The 17,533-nt window shown below is 35.4% G+C and overlaps 1 protein-coding gene across 1 annotated transcript in view; it reads left to right on the top strand.

The window, feature by feature from the left end:
* Positions 1 to 4,022: 4,022 nt before the first annotated feature.
* LOC149788528 (uncharacterized) overlaps positions 4,023 to 17,533 on the top strand; it is a 100,863-nt gene continuing 87,352 nt past the window's right edge. Inside the window, exon 1 of the mRNA XM_089974543.1 lies at positions 4,023 to 4,286. Coding sequence (XP_089830669.1) covers positions 4,101 to 4,286 — 186 coding nt within the window. The 5' untranslated portion in view covers positions 4,023 to 4,100. The remainder of the gene's footprint in view (positions 4,287 to 17,533) is intronic.

The raw sequence follows: 17,533 nt of genomic DNA, 5'->3' as shown, positions 1-17,533 counted from the left end.
CTTGCATCAGATCACCTCTGCATTATATGCCATCTTGACGTATCAGTCCCTAACCATCCACCTTTATCTGCAACTAAGAGAAACCTCCGTATGATAAATAGAACCAAACTAATGCACGACATCCAAGCTAACCTAACAACTTGCTTACCTCCTACCGCAGAACAACTCGCTAGCTGCCTGTGTTCATTGCTCGGCAAACATGCCCCAGCAACCAAGTGCAGAGTAGCAATTCAAAAGTTTTTATCCATGGTTTAGCAGTGTTAGGGACCAGCTTCGCACTGCTAAAAGAGACCGCCGTAAAGCTGAGAGGCTCTGGCCTTCCACCAGACTCATTATTCATAAGCAAATCTATGAATCCGTTAAGAAGAATGTCAAAAATATAGTCCATGCAGCGAAATCAGCCCACTACACTACTTAGATCAAAGAAAGTTCCAGCTGCAAAGAGCTCTTCGAGATTACTAACAAGCTAATGTCAAGGAACAAATCTACACCACTTCCAACTACCCTCTCTCCAGTCGACCTTCCGGACATGTTTGCAAATTTCTTTCGTGACAAAGTACAAACCATTAGAGATGAGCTTGACACCACAATTTCAACCGACTCATCGTCACCATACAGTTGGGATACAGAATTTGAGCGGCAACTATTAGCAGCATTTGAACCTGTCTCTATGGATTTCGTACATACAATCCTGATGAAGAGTGTACCAAAGTCATGTGAACTTGATCCAGTTCCAACATCACTGCTGCTTGAGTGCTTAGATCCAGTATTGCCTTCACTAACTGATGATATTAATACCTCTCTCTCATCCGGGGAATTCCCATCATTTTTCAAAACTGCCATTGTAAAGCCACTGCTGATAGAAACAAACACTAGACCATAACGATTTAAAGAACTACCGCCCAGTTTCTGATCTCCGGTTCATAAAAAAATCTTAGAAAATGTTGTTCTATCTCAGCTTATATCTCATCAAAATTCGAACAGTCTTTTTAGCAATGTACAATCTGCATATCGCCCTTACCACAGTACTGAAACTACTCTTCTAAATGTAGTTAATGACAATCTCTCTGCGTTGGATAGCGGACAGATTACAGTCCTCATCATCCTTGATTTGTCTGCAGCATTTGACACAATAGACCATGATATATTATTTCACCGTCTCCAGCATGTATTTGGCATTCATGATACAGCCTTACTGTGGTTCACGTCCTACTTGGTCAACAGGACACAAATTGTATCTGCAAATGGAATACACTCCAGCCCAGTCGGTCTATGTTGTGGTGTTCCACAGGGGACTGTTCTTGGACCTGTTCTCTTCATTCTGTACACTCAGTCGCTCTCAAGTGTCATAGATCATCATCCAGTGTCTCACCAATTGTACGCTGATGACACACATATACAAATCTATCCACCCAACTGACGTTGATGCTACCATCCAAGGTGTAGAGAGGTGCACTTCTGTAGAGAGGTGCACTTCTGATATAACAAGCTGTAGATGAATGATGATAAAACTGAGGCCATTCTGATCACAACACAAAGACTTTCTCATTCACATCCTTTACCTCAAAGAATAAATATCAGCAACACCAACATTAAATTCACACAATCAGCACGAAACCTAGGTGTTACTCTGGACAGTACTCACACATTGCACCAACATGTCATGAACATATGTAAGCTGCATATCTTGAGCTGAGACGTTGTTGTTGTTGTTGTAGGGTTTAACGCCATTTTTCAGCACAAGATAGGCTATACATGGCGGCCAGTATTAATGGTGGAGGAAGAACCCAGGAAATCCCCAAAAAGAACCACCGACCCTCGAGAAGCTACTGGCAAGCTTTCTCACATACCCACATTGGCCGAATCCGAGACTCGAACCTACGCAGACAGAGGTGAGATGGCAGTGATCCGTAACGGAGAGCGCTTTAGACCACTCGGCCATTCGGGGCTCAGTTCGCAAATATCTTTCAGTTGATGCCACGAAAACACTTGTGTGTTCATTAGTACTTTCAAGACTGGACTATCGTAACTCAATTCTGTCTGGTTCATCTCAATATCTGCTCCAGAAACTTCAAAAAGTTAAAAACACAGCTGCTCGGATCATACTTAGAGTATCACGATCAGAGCACACCTCCCCGCTGCTCTGTACCCTACACTGCTTATCCATTCGATCCAGAATCAAACACACAATTTGTTCTCTGTGCTACGTTTCGCTGTCGGACTCTAGTCCAACATACCTATCCGTCCTCACCCATGTGTAAACACCAGCAAGATACTTACGCTCCTTTTCTGACAATCGTATACACATTATTCCAAGTATGAAAACAAAGTCATATGGACAGCGTTCTTTTGCATACCAGGGCCCAGCAACGTGGAATGAATTGCCCACTGAACTTAGACACAAAGATACAGTGATCACATTCAAGAGGGCTCTCAGCATGTTTTTTTTTTTAAAAATATTTTCTAATTTCATGGTGTTTGTTTTTGCAATCATATCATTATATATTTTTTTATCTTATATGTGTTGTCTAATGTTGTAAAGCGCTTAGAGCTTTTAAAGATTAGGCGCTATACAAAGTTCTCATTATTATTATTATTATTATTATTATTATTATTATTGTGAATCAGATCCGAAATAACCCTAATTGTTCTATCATGCAAGACCAAAGGTTATGAAAATTCTAAATCAATTCCAATATTGTGTGTGCTGATGTACCAATAGTCTTTTATGTGTTGATTTAACAGGAATTCTTCATCTATGGCATTGACTTATCTAGAATATCTTTGAATTAATTCACAATGATCCAAAAGTAGTGTTTTAGTCCAAAAACTCAATGAGCACTTACTAATTACAATGAATAATTTAAATAAATTATTTATCTTAAATTATACCAGAACACAGTAGTAAATCATTCGACAGACTGAACTTAAAACAGGAATGAATAATTGTTTACTTCGTCTCAAAAAAATAATTTCACCTGACCTAAGACACAATAGAATAATCAGGATGGAAGACATTTTGAATTGAAACTTCCATTAAATTGTAAACAAGTTCGTTAATAAGAGTACATGCAGCGATCATATGAGCTTTAGATAAGTACTCTTTATCGCTTGTTGCTCAGTTTCCATGTTCTTGTTGTATGTTTGGTCATGAAATTTAATGTGTGCATTCAAACTGAAAATTAACTATTAATGGTTGTAAGTATCTGTTTTTCGTTCTAAACTGGCAACGCCAACTTTTTATATTATGTATAAAAACGATGCTGACAAGACATCATTCGAAAGAATTTCTTGCTAGATAATATTTTACATATCTATCTATCTATATATCTATATATCTATCTATCCATCTATCCATCTATCTATCCATCTATCTATCCATCTAACTATCTATCTATCTCTATCTATCCATCGATCGATCGATCCATCCGTCTGTCTGTCTGTCTGTTTATCTATCTATCTATCTATCTATCTATCTATCTATCTATCTATCTATACGTTGACGAAGTCACGCTTGACCATTAAACAACGGGTGGTTCGTGGTCAAAGAATAAGTAAATACGGAAGTGATAGGACAGTCAGAAGAGTAATGCTAGGAAAGGCATAAATAAGTAAAAGAGTGTCAGTGTACGTTTGCGTCCCAATCATACGCAGACCAATCCGGCTATCGTAGCGGCGATGAGATATGGAACCCCAACCGGCATAGCTCTGAGAATCACTAGGTCTTGCTTGTAACTGACTAGTTCATTTGAATGTGATTTTGGAAAGCTCCTGCTTGTGAGATACCAAGTCAGAGGCTTCTGCAATTATTGATGGTAATTTGTTCAAAGTACCTTTTGTGCATGGGACATTTCACATTTGCATCCCAAAATAAGCATGAAAGAAAAGAAAAATATTTTATTTGGGTTTAATTTTTGTTTAATAGAAATGTTTCAGTTGAGTCCTCTCAGTACTTTGATAAAAATTTAAATCGAAAAACCAGTCTCAGTAAGGGAGATAAGCATTATACATGCAGTGAGCCCTGTAGTAGTAAACCTTAGCAGCGACTATTCAAGTTTCAAGGATAAGCCATGATTTCCGGAATATAAACGTTGTGTGAAATGGAGATATACCGAGCTATATCCGATTTTACCTCTCCCGTTGGAGATGGTTCTGAGAGCATACTTTCATTTAAGAAGGGAGATGAGTTTGAGATATACGACTGTCACAAAACAAGTGAGGACTGGTGGGGGGCTCGGTCTCTTAAGGATAATATAGTGGGTTACGTGCCTTCCCGGTACATGCAGGTACTCTCTCTCTCTCTCTCTCTCTCTCTCTCTCACACACACACACACACACACACACACACACACAACACACACATCGTTATACAACTTGCAAAATACTATAACACTGTTCATTATATTGGAAAACAATATCAGAAGACACTAATTCAGTGACACTCGGAACCACGGGGTAGAATCATATATATATATATATATATATATATATATATATATATATATATATATATATATATATACACACACACACAAACACACATCATGTCGGGTAATTCTGCGCAACAATACGACATTTTTATCAATATTGGATCACGTGTTATTTTCGTCCAAAATTCCATTTTGTATCACGAAGGAATGATTGTACTTTAATTAAGAAAAGCGTTATTCATAAAGTATACAAAAGTATCCCACATTTAGACTCGAAATGCATATAAAAATGTGATTTCTAAATGTTAACATGAAGACCCACTCGATGATCTTCTTGAACTTGTAACAGAAAATCCTATTTACTATATCCGTATATGTCTTTTAGAATCATATAAATAAATAAATTATATAAAAGATGGAAATGTATACCTTAAAAATATTCTCTTCCACATAATAGCTTATATTTTTTATAAAATGTTGAACTTTAATTTTTTGCAATATTGATTTAGTTTGCTTAATATATCTTGTCATTTATTGGCATTATCACATTGAATTTTGTAAAACTAGCTATAAACCTGACCTAATTACTTGATTGACCTCCTGACAGAAACAGTCCAAAGTAATGCATTTAATTTGTATAGCCCAATGGATAAAAATTACATCTTTTCAAAGCTGTGCGCAGAATAGGCCGACATGTTGCGAGTCATGAAAACACAGGGATTCATATTCTGGTGACAATTGCCTCTATTTAAATGGTAAGCATTGCAGCACTTTTATTTTCATCAATTGTTTGAATTTGGTGTGCCTTTTGCTTCAGTAATGGGAACAGAAACTGAAAGTGCATAGAAATCCCCAACAGCATTATATATATATATATATATATATATATATATATATATATATATATATATATATATATATATATATATCCTGTCTTGATATGCCAACCTTTTGCCAAAAATAATGGTCTCTCAAGACAGGTGGTCTCATAACAGGTCATAACACTGTATAATAAATAATTTTGTTCATGGAGATTCTAGTCTCTAAAACCTGGTGGTCTTGCATAGCTGTGGTCTTTCAAGACAGGTTTTATATGGTATTATAGACTGTAGTACTTACTTGTTATATATGGCCCCTGTGTTCACAACTACCCTTAACTCCATAAAGATTTGAAAGTATCTTCTTTCGCTCTTTATTGTTTGTAACCAACAAACATTCTCAGATGGAACTCACTCCCAGAGCATGTTGTACATTTGCTATCAACCATTCAGGATGCCTTGAGAACAGCAGTATGGAATTATTATCTTGTATTATCCAGGATAAATTCTGACAGTCCATTTTTATCCCTGGACATACAGCTTCTCGATATTCTGATTTTCCTAAATATGTCTGGTTGCCCAGTACATTACTGCAGTTACCCCTAAGATTGCCTTGGTGTACAGTCTAGCTTTCCTACTAAACAGAGTAGTGCTTTTGTACTATCCCCAGCACATGTGTCCACACAGATATCATACATATAAAAGTGTATTCATATGTACAGCTTTACTGCATCTCAGCTGACTTCTTAGATCCTAGGCAAGTTTAAAGTAAGCTTCTTCACACCTACTAGATTGGGAGGGGGCTATGAGTGTGCACGCTAATTTTTTTACTTTGCATTATTTATGCATTCTCATTTACTGTTTGAGTTAAGTTCATGTTTATTTGGAATAATGAAATTTGATGAGTGGGGTTCATATTGACAAATACAATACTAGAATTTCGTAACGAAGTAATCACTATTTTCCATATTTAACACTCAACTGACTTTGGTTCAGTTGAATGTTTTATGTTATCTCTCAAGTACTATTCATTCTAGAATCAGTTAACTTGATGATAGCATGCATCTTTGTTAATACTTTTACAAGAAAAGAAGGACTCAGTGACCTACATTTTACATTTTATTGACACGAGTTAAATTTTTGCATGGAGCTCATTACCACATACTGGTAGGGTATTTTACATCTTCTATACATACTGGTATTTTGTATTTTCTATACATACTGATATTTTGTATTTTCTATACATATTGATATTTTGCATTCTCTCTACATACTGCTGTTTTGCATCCTTTATACACACTGGTATTTTGCATCCTCTATATATACTGGTATTTTGCATCCTCTATACACACTGGTATTTTGCATCCTCTATACACACTGGTATTTTGCATCCTCTATACATACTGGTATTTTGTATCATCTGTACATAGTAACATACTGATATTTTGCATCACTAAAAATACCAACTCGATAGTCTTTTCATCTTTAGAATGTCTGTCAGTGGTGGGGTGGTGTCATTTAGTATGTGTTGATATATTGGTTATATTTCCAGTACGCAGATTATGGATGGCCATAGATTTAATATCTTTTCACATGCCATTCTCATCCTTGACAGCATATAAAATATAAACACTTTCAAACACACTACCTGCTATTGTCTTAACGTAAGGTCAACTTTTTAGAGCATTTTGAGCTATTCCTTTTGATCAGATGTAGGACTGAACTTGGTCACTATGCTATTGGTAAATTGCATTTTATGGATACTTTAAAGAGCTTATTGCCAGTTTTATGGGTACACTTATAGTTGGCAAGCATTATGGTGTTATCTTCAAAAGAGAAGAAGTAATGCATGGAACATCCTATCAAGAACATGTACAAATGTGGGAGCATAGATAACTAGCATCCAAATCCTTCAAATTGTACTTCCTGCAGATGCAAAACAATTCCCATGGCCAGTATTAGGCTCTCACTTGTGTCAGTGAAAGAGAAAATCATTGACAAAACTTACTCCCCTTCTCTAATCAGTAACTTGTGTAGTTTGGAATCTGCACCCCCCCCCCCCCCATTAATAATTATGTGCTAATATAATATGTTCAATTTAATCCAGTTAGCATGTTCATTCACTGGTTACATATATCGTTGTAAAAGGAGACATTCCATGCTTGTTCCCCTTGTACAATTTAAGTACTTTTGCATGAAGTTTCTATGTTCTTTTTTATCTGGTGTGTCACGCAATGAACAAAGTACAGTTAGTTCTGATTGGTTCTTATTATTTTGCCCTGGACTTAAACAATTACCACCAATATGAACTGAATGTAACATTTCACTGCATGGCACACCAGGAAGTGTGGCCCTCCAATTTGATTCAAGTAGACAAGATACCAATCAACAGATAAACTTCAATAATAGTGGTTTTTAAATGATCAATACGGTACCTAGATCAATATAGACAACAAATCTGGAATGTATTGTATACATTGAATCAGGGTCTGATGATTTCATAGAATAAGTGTCATTTTGTAATGATTCTTCCTCTTTTCTATTGATATGGAAAAAGTATTGATATACCGATTCATCATTTCACCCCTAGCTTGTACCACCCCAATACAAAAAAGTGATTTTCCTGGTTTAGGTTGAGCTATTCCAGTTTAGCCAGTTTCTATTTTTTGGGGCATGCTCTGTATTGTTGAGTACTACTTCCTTAATGCAGAATTAGGTAATTATGGTACACATTTTCAGTATCTGGCTTGGACAAAATTAATCATGCTGTGCATGTGTTAGTCCTAGTCACATAAGAATGTCACTGTGGCCTATATTGCATGGTTCACTGGCTTGGGTACAAAGTTTGTATTTACAACATGACTAGGGATTTCTCCTGCTGGCATTCTGTCTTTTGCATTTTTAAACATAAAGCATGATAAACCAGATATGGCTCTTAATTCTCTCGAGAAAAAAGTAACATATATATATATATATATATATATATATATATATATATATATATATATATATATATATATAGTAACATTCTCCAACATGCTCCATGCTCTCATGCTCCAACAAGATATAAATATAAAGTATTTAGTGAGGCAACAAGGTTAGAGAGTTGATTCTTTGAAGTTGTAATGTCTTTGTCAAAACAGACTAGTTCTGCATTTCATCCAGTGAATTAGATTGCATTTGCACTCCCTAATTTATTTATTTATTTATTTATTTATTTATTTATTTTTGGATTCTATTCCAAATTAATGGTCCTGAATAATAACAAAAATTCATAAAGAGTTCTTTATTTGGTTTTCAGATGGAAAGCTGATTAGCTGAAATTGAACTTAAATTGTTTGAGTGAGTAGGAAACACATTTTGAAAGCTATTTCTGAATAGACTCGAAAACCCCAAATCCCTGATCATTTTTCAATAACATACTGACTAGTTGTGTTAGAAACATCCTTTTTCGTTAGCTATTTGACTCGCGCATGAGCAGAAGGGTAAAAGTTGGATTTCATTTTTGCTTAACGGACTGAGACCACTCTTTATTCCATATATCCCCATCTTATCCTACTTTTTGCAAAGGTTCATCTGTCTGCAGTTCATACCAGTTTGCCTTAGATCTGAGACCAAAAAGTCTAAAATCTGGACACAAAATCGGATTCCAACCACGGGTAAATTTTGGGTTTAAAAAAGTCTGGTAAAAAAAATGAGGTTTTTCTATCTGTATTTTGTAGTGCAACTATATATTCCAGATTATTTGGTATTATTGTAGAGCTACATCTGTCTACCTTTCTATAATACCACTCATTTTAGTGGAACATGCATGACCATGACACAACAGAGCTTGGCAGTAGGCGACTGCTTCATGCCCCGTAAAGTCGTGGCTAGAGGTTAATGTGTTAAATGAAGTAGTTTATTGATATATGAGGCCATATTGTTTGAAACATTTAGCCTTTCTCAGAAATATTTGTTCACTTATTGTTAAGGAAGCGTGTTGGTTCAGCGGTATGGATCCCAAACCCATGACTGAAAGGGTATGGGTTGGAATCCTACCATGGGCAGCTTCTGTAGGTTAATGTGGCGTGCACTTGGGCAAGGCACTTTGCTCCAACTGCTTCTGCGCTAAATCATTTATTTGTGTTGCTGTGTTATTAAACAACAGAAGAAAATAAAATCCTTACTGTTAGCATTTTTATATCATTGATTGCATTTTGGGATGTTTTCAGCATTAACTAGGATAATTTTAGATCATCCATCTCGGATGCAGGAGGTCGTGGGTTTGATCCCAGGTCGAGTCATACTAAAGACTTACAAAAATGCTACAAACAGCTGCCTCGCTTGGCACTCAGCATTAAGAGGTTAGTGTTTGCACTGGTTGGCTTTGTGTCAGGATAATGTGGCTGGGTGGGACATCATGCTACATGTCTGTGGCATGATGCCCCTGTACTAGACATCACTACAAACTGTCACACTGCAGACACTGTAGCAATATGACTGAAAAATTGTTAAAGCTATGTTAAAAATCTAAATCGCACACACACATATTTGTTTGGTAATCGTTAATGGTTGTCTACTTTCATCCCATTTTCCTTATGGCTATCTAAACTAACTGGCTATCTGAAGGGACATATCTAAAACTGTCTGATATCTGGTCGAGTGGTGTATCTAGGTCTGATTTGAATTGTTTAAAATTGATAGAGTGGTGTCATAGAGGTTGACAGATAAAATACAGCTGCTTTTTTCTCAGAGGTAGATCTTTTATAAGAATGAGAAATAGAAGCTGACTAAGGATGGCATATCCCTGTGGTACTCCACATGTATTTGTTTCTTGCTTAGAAAAACTGCCATATATTTTGACACACTGTGTATCTCAACCAGTCATGGAAATGTGACTTTGATAGATGCTCAGTTTATTGATAAGACTACCATGATCAACAAGGGCAAAAGCTTTTCTAAGATCTACTAATACAAACCCAACTAATTTCCCTTGATTGAAGGCAGTGATTTATCAATCATGGGGGCCAAGGCTGTCTCACATGAATCATTTCCCCCTGAACCCAGCTTGGTTTTAGTAAACTGAGTTCCAGATTTGTAAGTAAATAATAAGATGGATGTACAAGACAAAGTTGATAAGGGTCCATAGTTATTTTGCTGCCAGACTTGTGCCAGTTTTCATGTCTTGGGGACTACTTGGAGGAGTATGAGATTGTGCTTAGATTACATGTATAGTGTGCTGCCTGAGAGTACATTTGCAGCTGACCTCAGTAGATGAGGTCCAACATTATCTAGGCATGTTGCTTTTGTTGTCTCATTAGTTTATAAGAATTTTCTTTTTTATTTTATGTTGCTGCAATTTCAGTATTTGGCATTGGTTGGAATTTTTTCCTGAACAGAATTTTCTTAGTTCAGTGTGATTGGAGTTTATAATGGTTCCATCATTTTGAAATATATTCTGACAAAAAAAGAGTCCTTAAATGTGCTTGCTGTTTCATTGTCCTCACCAATAATCAGGCCTTCCCTGTTAACTTGTTGGACTTTGGAATCAGGTCTTCCTGGTTAACTTGTTGGAATTTGGAATCATGCCTTCCTGGTTAATTTGTTAAACTTTGAAATCAGGCCTTGTTGGATTTTGGAATCAGGCCTTCACTGTTAACTTATGGACTTTGGAATCAGGCCTTCCTGGTTAACTTGTTGGAATTGGAATCAGCCCTTCGTGGTTAACTTGTTGGAGTTTGGAATCAAACCTTCCTGGTTAACTTATTGGAATTTGGAATTAGACCTTCCTGGCTTACTGGTTGGATTTTGGAATGAGACCTTCTTGGTTAACTTACTGGATTTTGGAATTAGACCTTCCTTGTTAGTTTGCTGGATTTTGGAAATAGACCTTCCTGGTTTACTTGTTGGATTTTAGAGGATAGTATAAAATGTTTTCCAGCACCTTGTTTGTTACAACTTTCAGCTTACAATTCTTGTTGCAGTTACTTTCTCAATTTTATTGATAATAGTATCTCTCTCTACCATTGATCATTATGGTTACTTTCTTAGTAGTATCTCTCTATACCATTGATCATTCTGGTTACTTCCATAATAGTTATCTCTCTATACCATTGATCATTCTGGTTACTTTCTTAGTAGTATCTCTCTGTACCATTATCATTATGATTACTTTTTTAGTAGTATCTCTCTATACCATTGATCATTATGGTTACTTTCTTGGTAGTATCTCTCTGCACCACTGATCATTATGGTTACTTCCTTAGTAGTTATCTCTCTATACCATTGATCATTATGGTTACTTCCTTAGTAGTATCTCTCAGTACCATTGATCATTATGGTTACTTTCTTAGTAGTATCTCTCTGTACCATTGATCATTATGGTTACTTTCTTAGTAGTTATCTTTCTGTACCATTGATCATTATGGTTACTTTCTTAGTAGTATCTCTCTGTACCATTGATCATTATGGTTACTTTCTTAGTAGTATCTCTCTCTGCCATTGATCATTATGGTTACTTTTCTTAGTAGTATCTCTCTGTACCATTGTACATTATGGTTATTTTCTTAGTACATGTAGTATCTCTCAGCATCACTGATCTTTCTGGTTACTTCCTTAGTAGTATCTCTCTGTACCATTGATCATTATGGTTACTTTCTTAGTAGTTATCTTTCTGTACCATTGATCATTATGGTTACTTTCTTAGTAGTATCTCTCTGTACCATTGATCATTATGGTTACTTTCTTAGTAGTATCTCTCTATACCATTGATCATTATGGTTACTTTCTTAGTAGTATCTCTCTGTACCATTGATCATTATGATTACTTTTTTAGTAGTATCTCTCTGTACCATTGATCATTTTGGTTACTTTCTTAGTAGTATCTCTCTCTGCCATTGATCATTATGGTTACTTTTCTTAGTAGTATCTCTCTGTACCGTTGTACATTATGGTTACTTTCTTACTACATGTAGTATCTCTCAGCACCACTGATCTTTCTGGTTCCTTAGTATTATCTCTCTGTACCATTGATCATTATCATTAGGGCATAACCGATTAGCATATTTCTACTGATTTCCGATTCCGGATTTTGGGCATGAAATTTTTCCGATTCCGGATACGATTCAATTAATCGGAAATGCTAAATTAAAAGGTTTTTCAAATCAACTTTTTAAACCGTGTTACACACGTTTTGCATATCACACAGATGTCACAAGGGGAAGGATATGGCAGGACTATAGCAAAATGCAACGAAGTTCAAAGCGACAAAGAATCCATGAAATTTTTTATTTTTTTGCCAGTTCCGACCCATTCTTTGTTCAACAATTAGTTGATCTTGCCGCCAGGCTTTTATTTTCCCGCCTTAATCATTTATGACGGCAAGCGGCCAGTTCCATCCTGTACTTTATTCAACAATTAGTTGATCTTGCCGCCATGCTTTAATGTCGCGGGCAAATAAAAATAAAACAAGCTTTTGTTTGGTCCTATAAAGTTGGCCTCTTGCGGAATCATTTTCTTTTAATACCTCATTAGCATGTGTCAATGTATTCAATATTATGCCTTCATTATTGAGGATGTTGACATAAACGGGTAGGACTGTATTATATATTTTAATAAATTTAAATCTTTCGGTCTAACTCAAGTATTATCGTTTCACCCCGTTGTGTTGACCATATTGGACTTTTCTGACTTATTATTTAACTTTATTAACGCACTATCGAATGACACGCAGTGTTAGACACGGTGCTATAGAAATTCAACTTTATTATTTTTATTATCCGAATCGGTCGTTCCTGCCTTGTCCGACTCCGATTAATCGGAAGTTCATACTATCCGGTGGAATCCGATTTCCGGATCAAAAGTCGGTTATGCCCTAATTATCATTACTTTCTTAGTAGTATCTCTCTGCATCACTGATCATTCTGGTTACTTCTGTAGTAGTTATCTCTCTGTACCATTGATCATTATGGTTACTTTCTTTTCAATGTTTTGTAATGTGTCACTTCATCTACAGATTTGAAATAACCACGAGTTCTTTTGAGTCTAGAATTTCAATGCTGGGTATGTATGTATATCAAAAGCTATGTACATGTAGTTACTATAATTCAATGATTACTTTCAGACTTGTTTTCTTTGTAACACTTAAATGACTTGTACATTATGCTTTTATGTGTTTTAAATTCTACAGCTGTTTCTAAGCCACATTTTTGGGGGTGGCTTAAATTATCTTGCATATTTGTATAGATACAGTCTATTTAATTTTTTGAGAGGTCAATTTCTGAAGTCAGTCCACTAAGTGGGCAAGACCAAAAGTAAATATGAAATTCAACCAATTTGATTTCATATGGTTATTTATGAGATCCCTATTGAAGTCACCTAAAATATACATTCCTTTTTCAAAATGCTCATTCCATCCAGCCTTTGCAGATGGGGGCTTAAAGACAAAGTCTACAAAGAATGACTTTGTATTTGATCGATTTCCCTGTGCCATTTCACTATAGTTTTATCTGATTCTAAGTCATTTCTCCTTTCAACCTCTTAATCATCTCTTACTCATACAGCATTAGCTTCAGTTTCATCTGATTCTAGACAACAGTGACCTTTTTTTTAACAGTGTGGTACTAATAGAGATTTATACAAAAATCTACTTCATTTATGCATAAACAGTTAAAACACAAAATTTTAACAATGGTCATTGAAGTGTGCAATATGGAGCACACCTATTTAATTTATGTATGTACTGATTGGTTTAGTTTTTATGTATGTACTGATTGGTTTAGTTTTTTATGGCACATCAAAACAGGTTATGTAGTGCCAAGGCAATTGGAGTAAAGTGTCTTGCCCAAGAAAACAAGACAATTGCCCCATTTCACGATGTCAGTTATATTCACTATGCTAGGTACACCTTATGTTTTACAATCCCATGTTTTATGATGCCAGATATACCCATGATTCATGATGCCAGGTATAATGAGTGATTCATGATGCCAGGTATACCCAGTGTTTTGCAATGCTAGGTATACCCGGTGTTTCACAATGCCAGGTGTACGGAGTAATTCATGATGCCAGGTATACCGAGTGATTCACATTGCCAGATATATGGTGTTTCATAATGCCAGGTTTCTTCTTTTTTGACAATGCCAGATATACCGAGTGTTTCACAATGCCAGGTATACCTCGTGTTTTACAATGCCAGTTAAATTGAGTGATTCATGATGCCAGATACACCCAGTGTTTAACGATGCCAGATATACCCCATTTTTTCACAATGCCAGTTATACCCTGTTTTTCACAATGCCAGATATAACCCAATTGTAACAGTATGTATAGAAGGTGCAAAAGAACATATGTAGTTATGAACTTGAGGCCCCAAAAAAATGTTTCCTTTGGCACTGGTTTTAAAATTAGGCTAAGCAGGTAGGTTTTTCTTTTTTAACATTATGTTTATGATATTAGTTAGTATATATAATGTACTAGGTGCTTCAAGTACCTGGCAAAGCGGGTTCAATTTGCACAAATTGATTTCCAGATTTCTTTTGTAGTTTTTACTTTTTTAACCCTGTGTGGAAAAAGTGCTTGATTGGCAGCAAAAAACAGTGATGGTCAGCTGCTCAGAAATAAGCTTATTTTCAGTTGTTGGCCAAATTCAAAAACTTGTCCTATGTCTGTAAGATGTTAAATGTAGCTGACAGTGACTTTCTTTTGTTGTAAGCATGTGATACTAATAATGATCATACAGTCATTTAGTTTGATGATTCTAGCATGAATAGCAGTTGAAAAATAAATACAAAATTGGCTTGAATTGTATTCCCGCTGAGTCTCCAAGGAAATATTAATAATCAAAATTCCAGTTGAGACTACCATACATGGTCAGAAAATTAGTTACATTTGTCTTGTCAGTGACTTTGATGGGGTGAGGTTATCAGTTTTTGAGATAATTCATGACTTGAATCAGCTTTCAATCAGGACTGAGATCAGCCTGCACAGCAAGTTATCACAACCTAGGGCAAACTCAAGTTTGCTATCAAGCCTTTCTACCTGTGAGATAAGAACATTTGGAGTGTCTGTGTACAAGACATGTGTTATTGGGTTGGATGATGTGAATTTAATTTACAACCTAAGTGTTTTAAATTAACTAATCTCAAGATCTCTTCTTCTTTCATACAAAATTGGGTTGCCTCTTCTGAAGTTGATCACTATGTATATAATAAGGCTGCAGTGTCTGCGTGTGTAAATGGCTTAGTTTTATTTATTGACTTAAGTGACTGCAAACATTTTTAAAATTGGTAAACGTGTAAATGAACATACATGTGACTTTCACAGATGCAGGGACAACCATTTCCTATTATAAACATGTATTACCACATTTTTGCTTAAGAGGATTGTTTAGTATGATTTTTCTTTTTTTTCTTTTAAAGCATGTATAAATTAAATTTAATATCAAAAGTGTGCCTTTTCAAGCTTGTATGGCACTGCATTGGTTTAGTGTTATATAATTATGTTGGGTTGCCATCTATGTCTTAGCTGTGAAGTTACATTTGTATATCATTCTCATTATAAATTTAGTTATTGTTTGGTTATGATCGACAGGAACATCTGTATTTACTGTTAACTTAGTAGCATCATCCTTGTTAAGTATGATTGTTAAGTTTCCCACCGTGGAATGTTAATTTTTAAGTTGCCCACTATGGAATGTTAATTTTTAAGTTTCCCACCGTGGGATGTTAATTTTTAAGTTTCCCACCATGGGATGTTAATTTTTAAGTTGCCCACTGTGGGATGTTAATTTTTAAGTTGCCCACTGTGGGATGGTTATTTTTAAGTTGCCCACTGTGGGATGTTAATCCAGCGGTTCAGGTTTGTGATCATTTGAAACAAAAAACCTTATTATTGGTGGGAAATGTGTGTTTGTCTTATTATTGGTGGGAAATGTGTGTTTGTAGACTTAACAGTATATCACTGAGAGCAAATTTCCTTTTATAGTCAGACATTTAGATCTGTGACTATTTGTTGCAAAATTTGTAGCTCTTCAGATAGGTGTAAAGTGCTTCAAATGGATTTAAATAGTTACAGCATCGTTGCAGTGTAATTTGGAATAAGTTAGATGATAAGGAAATATTCTGCAAGTAATTTCCCACTTAATCTATTATTTTTTTCAAATTCTGTTACGCAAATAAATTTCTTTCTAAGAAGTGCAAATTTAGAGGCTATTTATGGCTATTATTTAATTATAGAATTTAGGTATTGTGCTTGTTGGTTTGTATGCTAGAGTTAGGTAAGTGTCAGCATTTAACATTAGTTAGCACAACATTAGTCCAGAAAGGTCATGAGATAATTGTTTTGAGGTTCACTAAAAACATTGATAAGCTAGTGTCAGCCATTGTGTGGTCATCCAGCAAGTTAGACAGGGAGCCAGCATGTTGAACTAGAAGGCATCATATCATTATGAAATTATATATGTAAAAGGGAAAACACTTTGTTTGTCTGGTTCTCCAAGCGGGAGCACAGTTACATCCGATTAGGTTCCAAAATAGTTTTTTGGTCATTGTAAATCTGACAAAAGCACCCCATGTACAACTAGATCCATTATTGATGTTTTCATGCTATACACATGTGCAACAGTAGAAAACAAAAAAATTAACTATATAATCCTTTACCAGCTTTTATGGAATTATTTATATATTCAACAAAGACATGTCTTAAAAACTAAACCTGTCAGAACATATTAGGGAAGGAACAATCAGTAAATTAAACAGTCATAAATTGTGTATGTACAGGGCGCCATTATAATAGCTGTCAGCTGTTAGTAAGATTAGTAATGGGAAAAGTTGAGATTCTAATCATTAACTGTAATGTTTTGTTAAATAAACTTTAGACATTTTGGAATACATTGCAGCCTTAGTGTTTAATTCACATAATCTTTAACATAGACCCATATGTTAACAGTTTAGCTCAGATTACAACCCATGTTAATTTGTGAGGTTTTCATGGAGTTTATTTAATAGAGAGATTTAAAACCAATGTTATCTCATGAGGTTTTGGCATCGTGTCTAATATTGAGATTTTAAACCAATGTTATCTCAATAGTTTCTGGGATCATATATAATATTGAGATTTAAAACCAATGTTATCTCAATAGGTTTTGGCATCATGTCTGATATTGAGATTTAAAACCACTGTTATCTCATGAGGTTTTGGCATCATGTCTAATATTGAGATTTTAAACCAATGTTATCTCAGTAGGTTTTGGGATCATGTCTAATATTGAGATTTTAAACCAATGTTATCTCAGTAGGTTTTGAC

Source organism: Sinohyriopsis cumingii, chromosome 11 (genome assembly GCF_028554795.1).
Source record: "Sinohyriopsis cumingii isolate HCF-2022 chromosome 11, ASM2855479v2, whole genome shotgun sequence".
Lineage (NCBI taxonomy): Eukaryota > Metazoa > Mollusca > Bivalvia > Unionida > Unionidae > Sinohyriopsis > Sinohyriopsis cumingii.
Note: the sequence above shows the minus strand (reverse complement) of the source record. Positions and strands in the feature narration are given on the sequence as shown.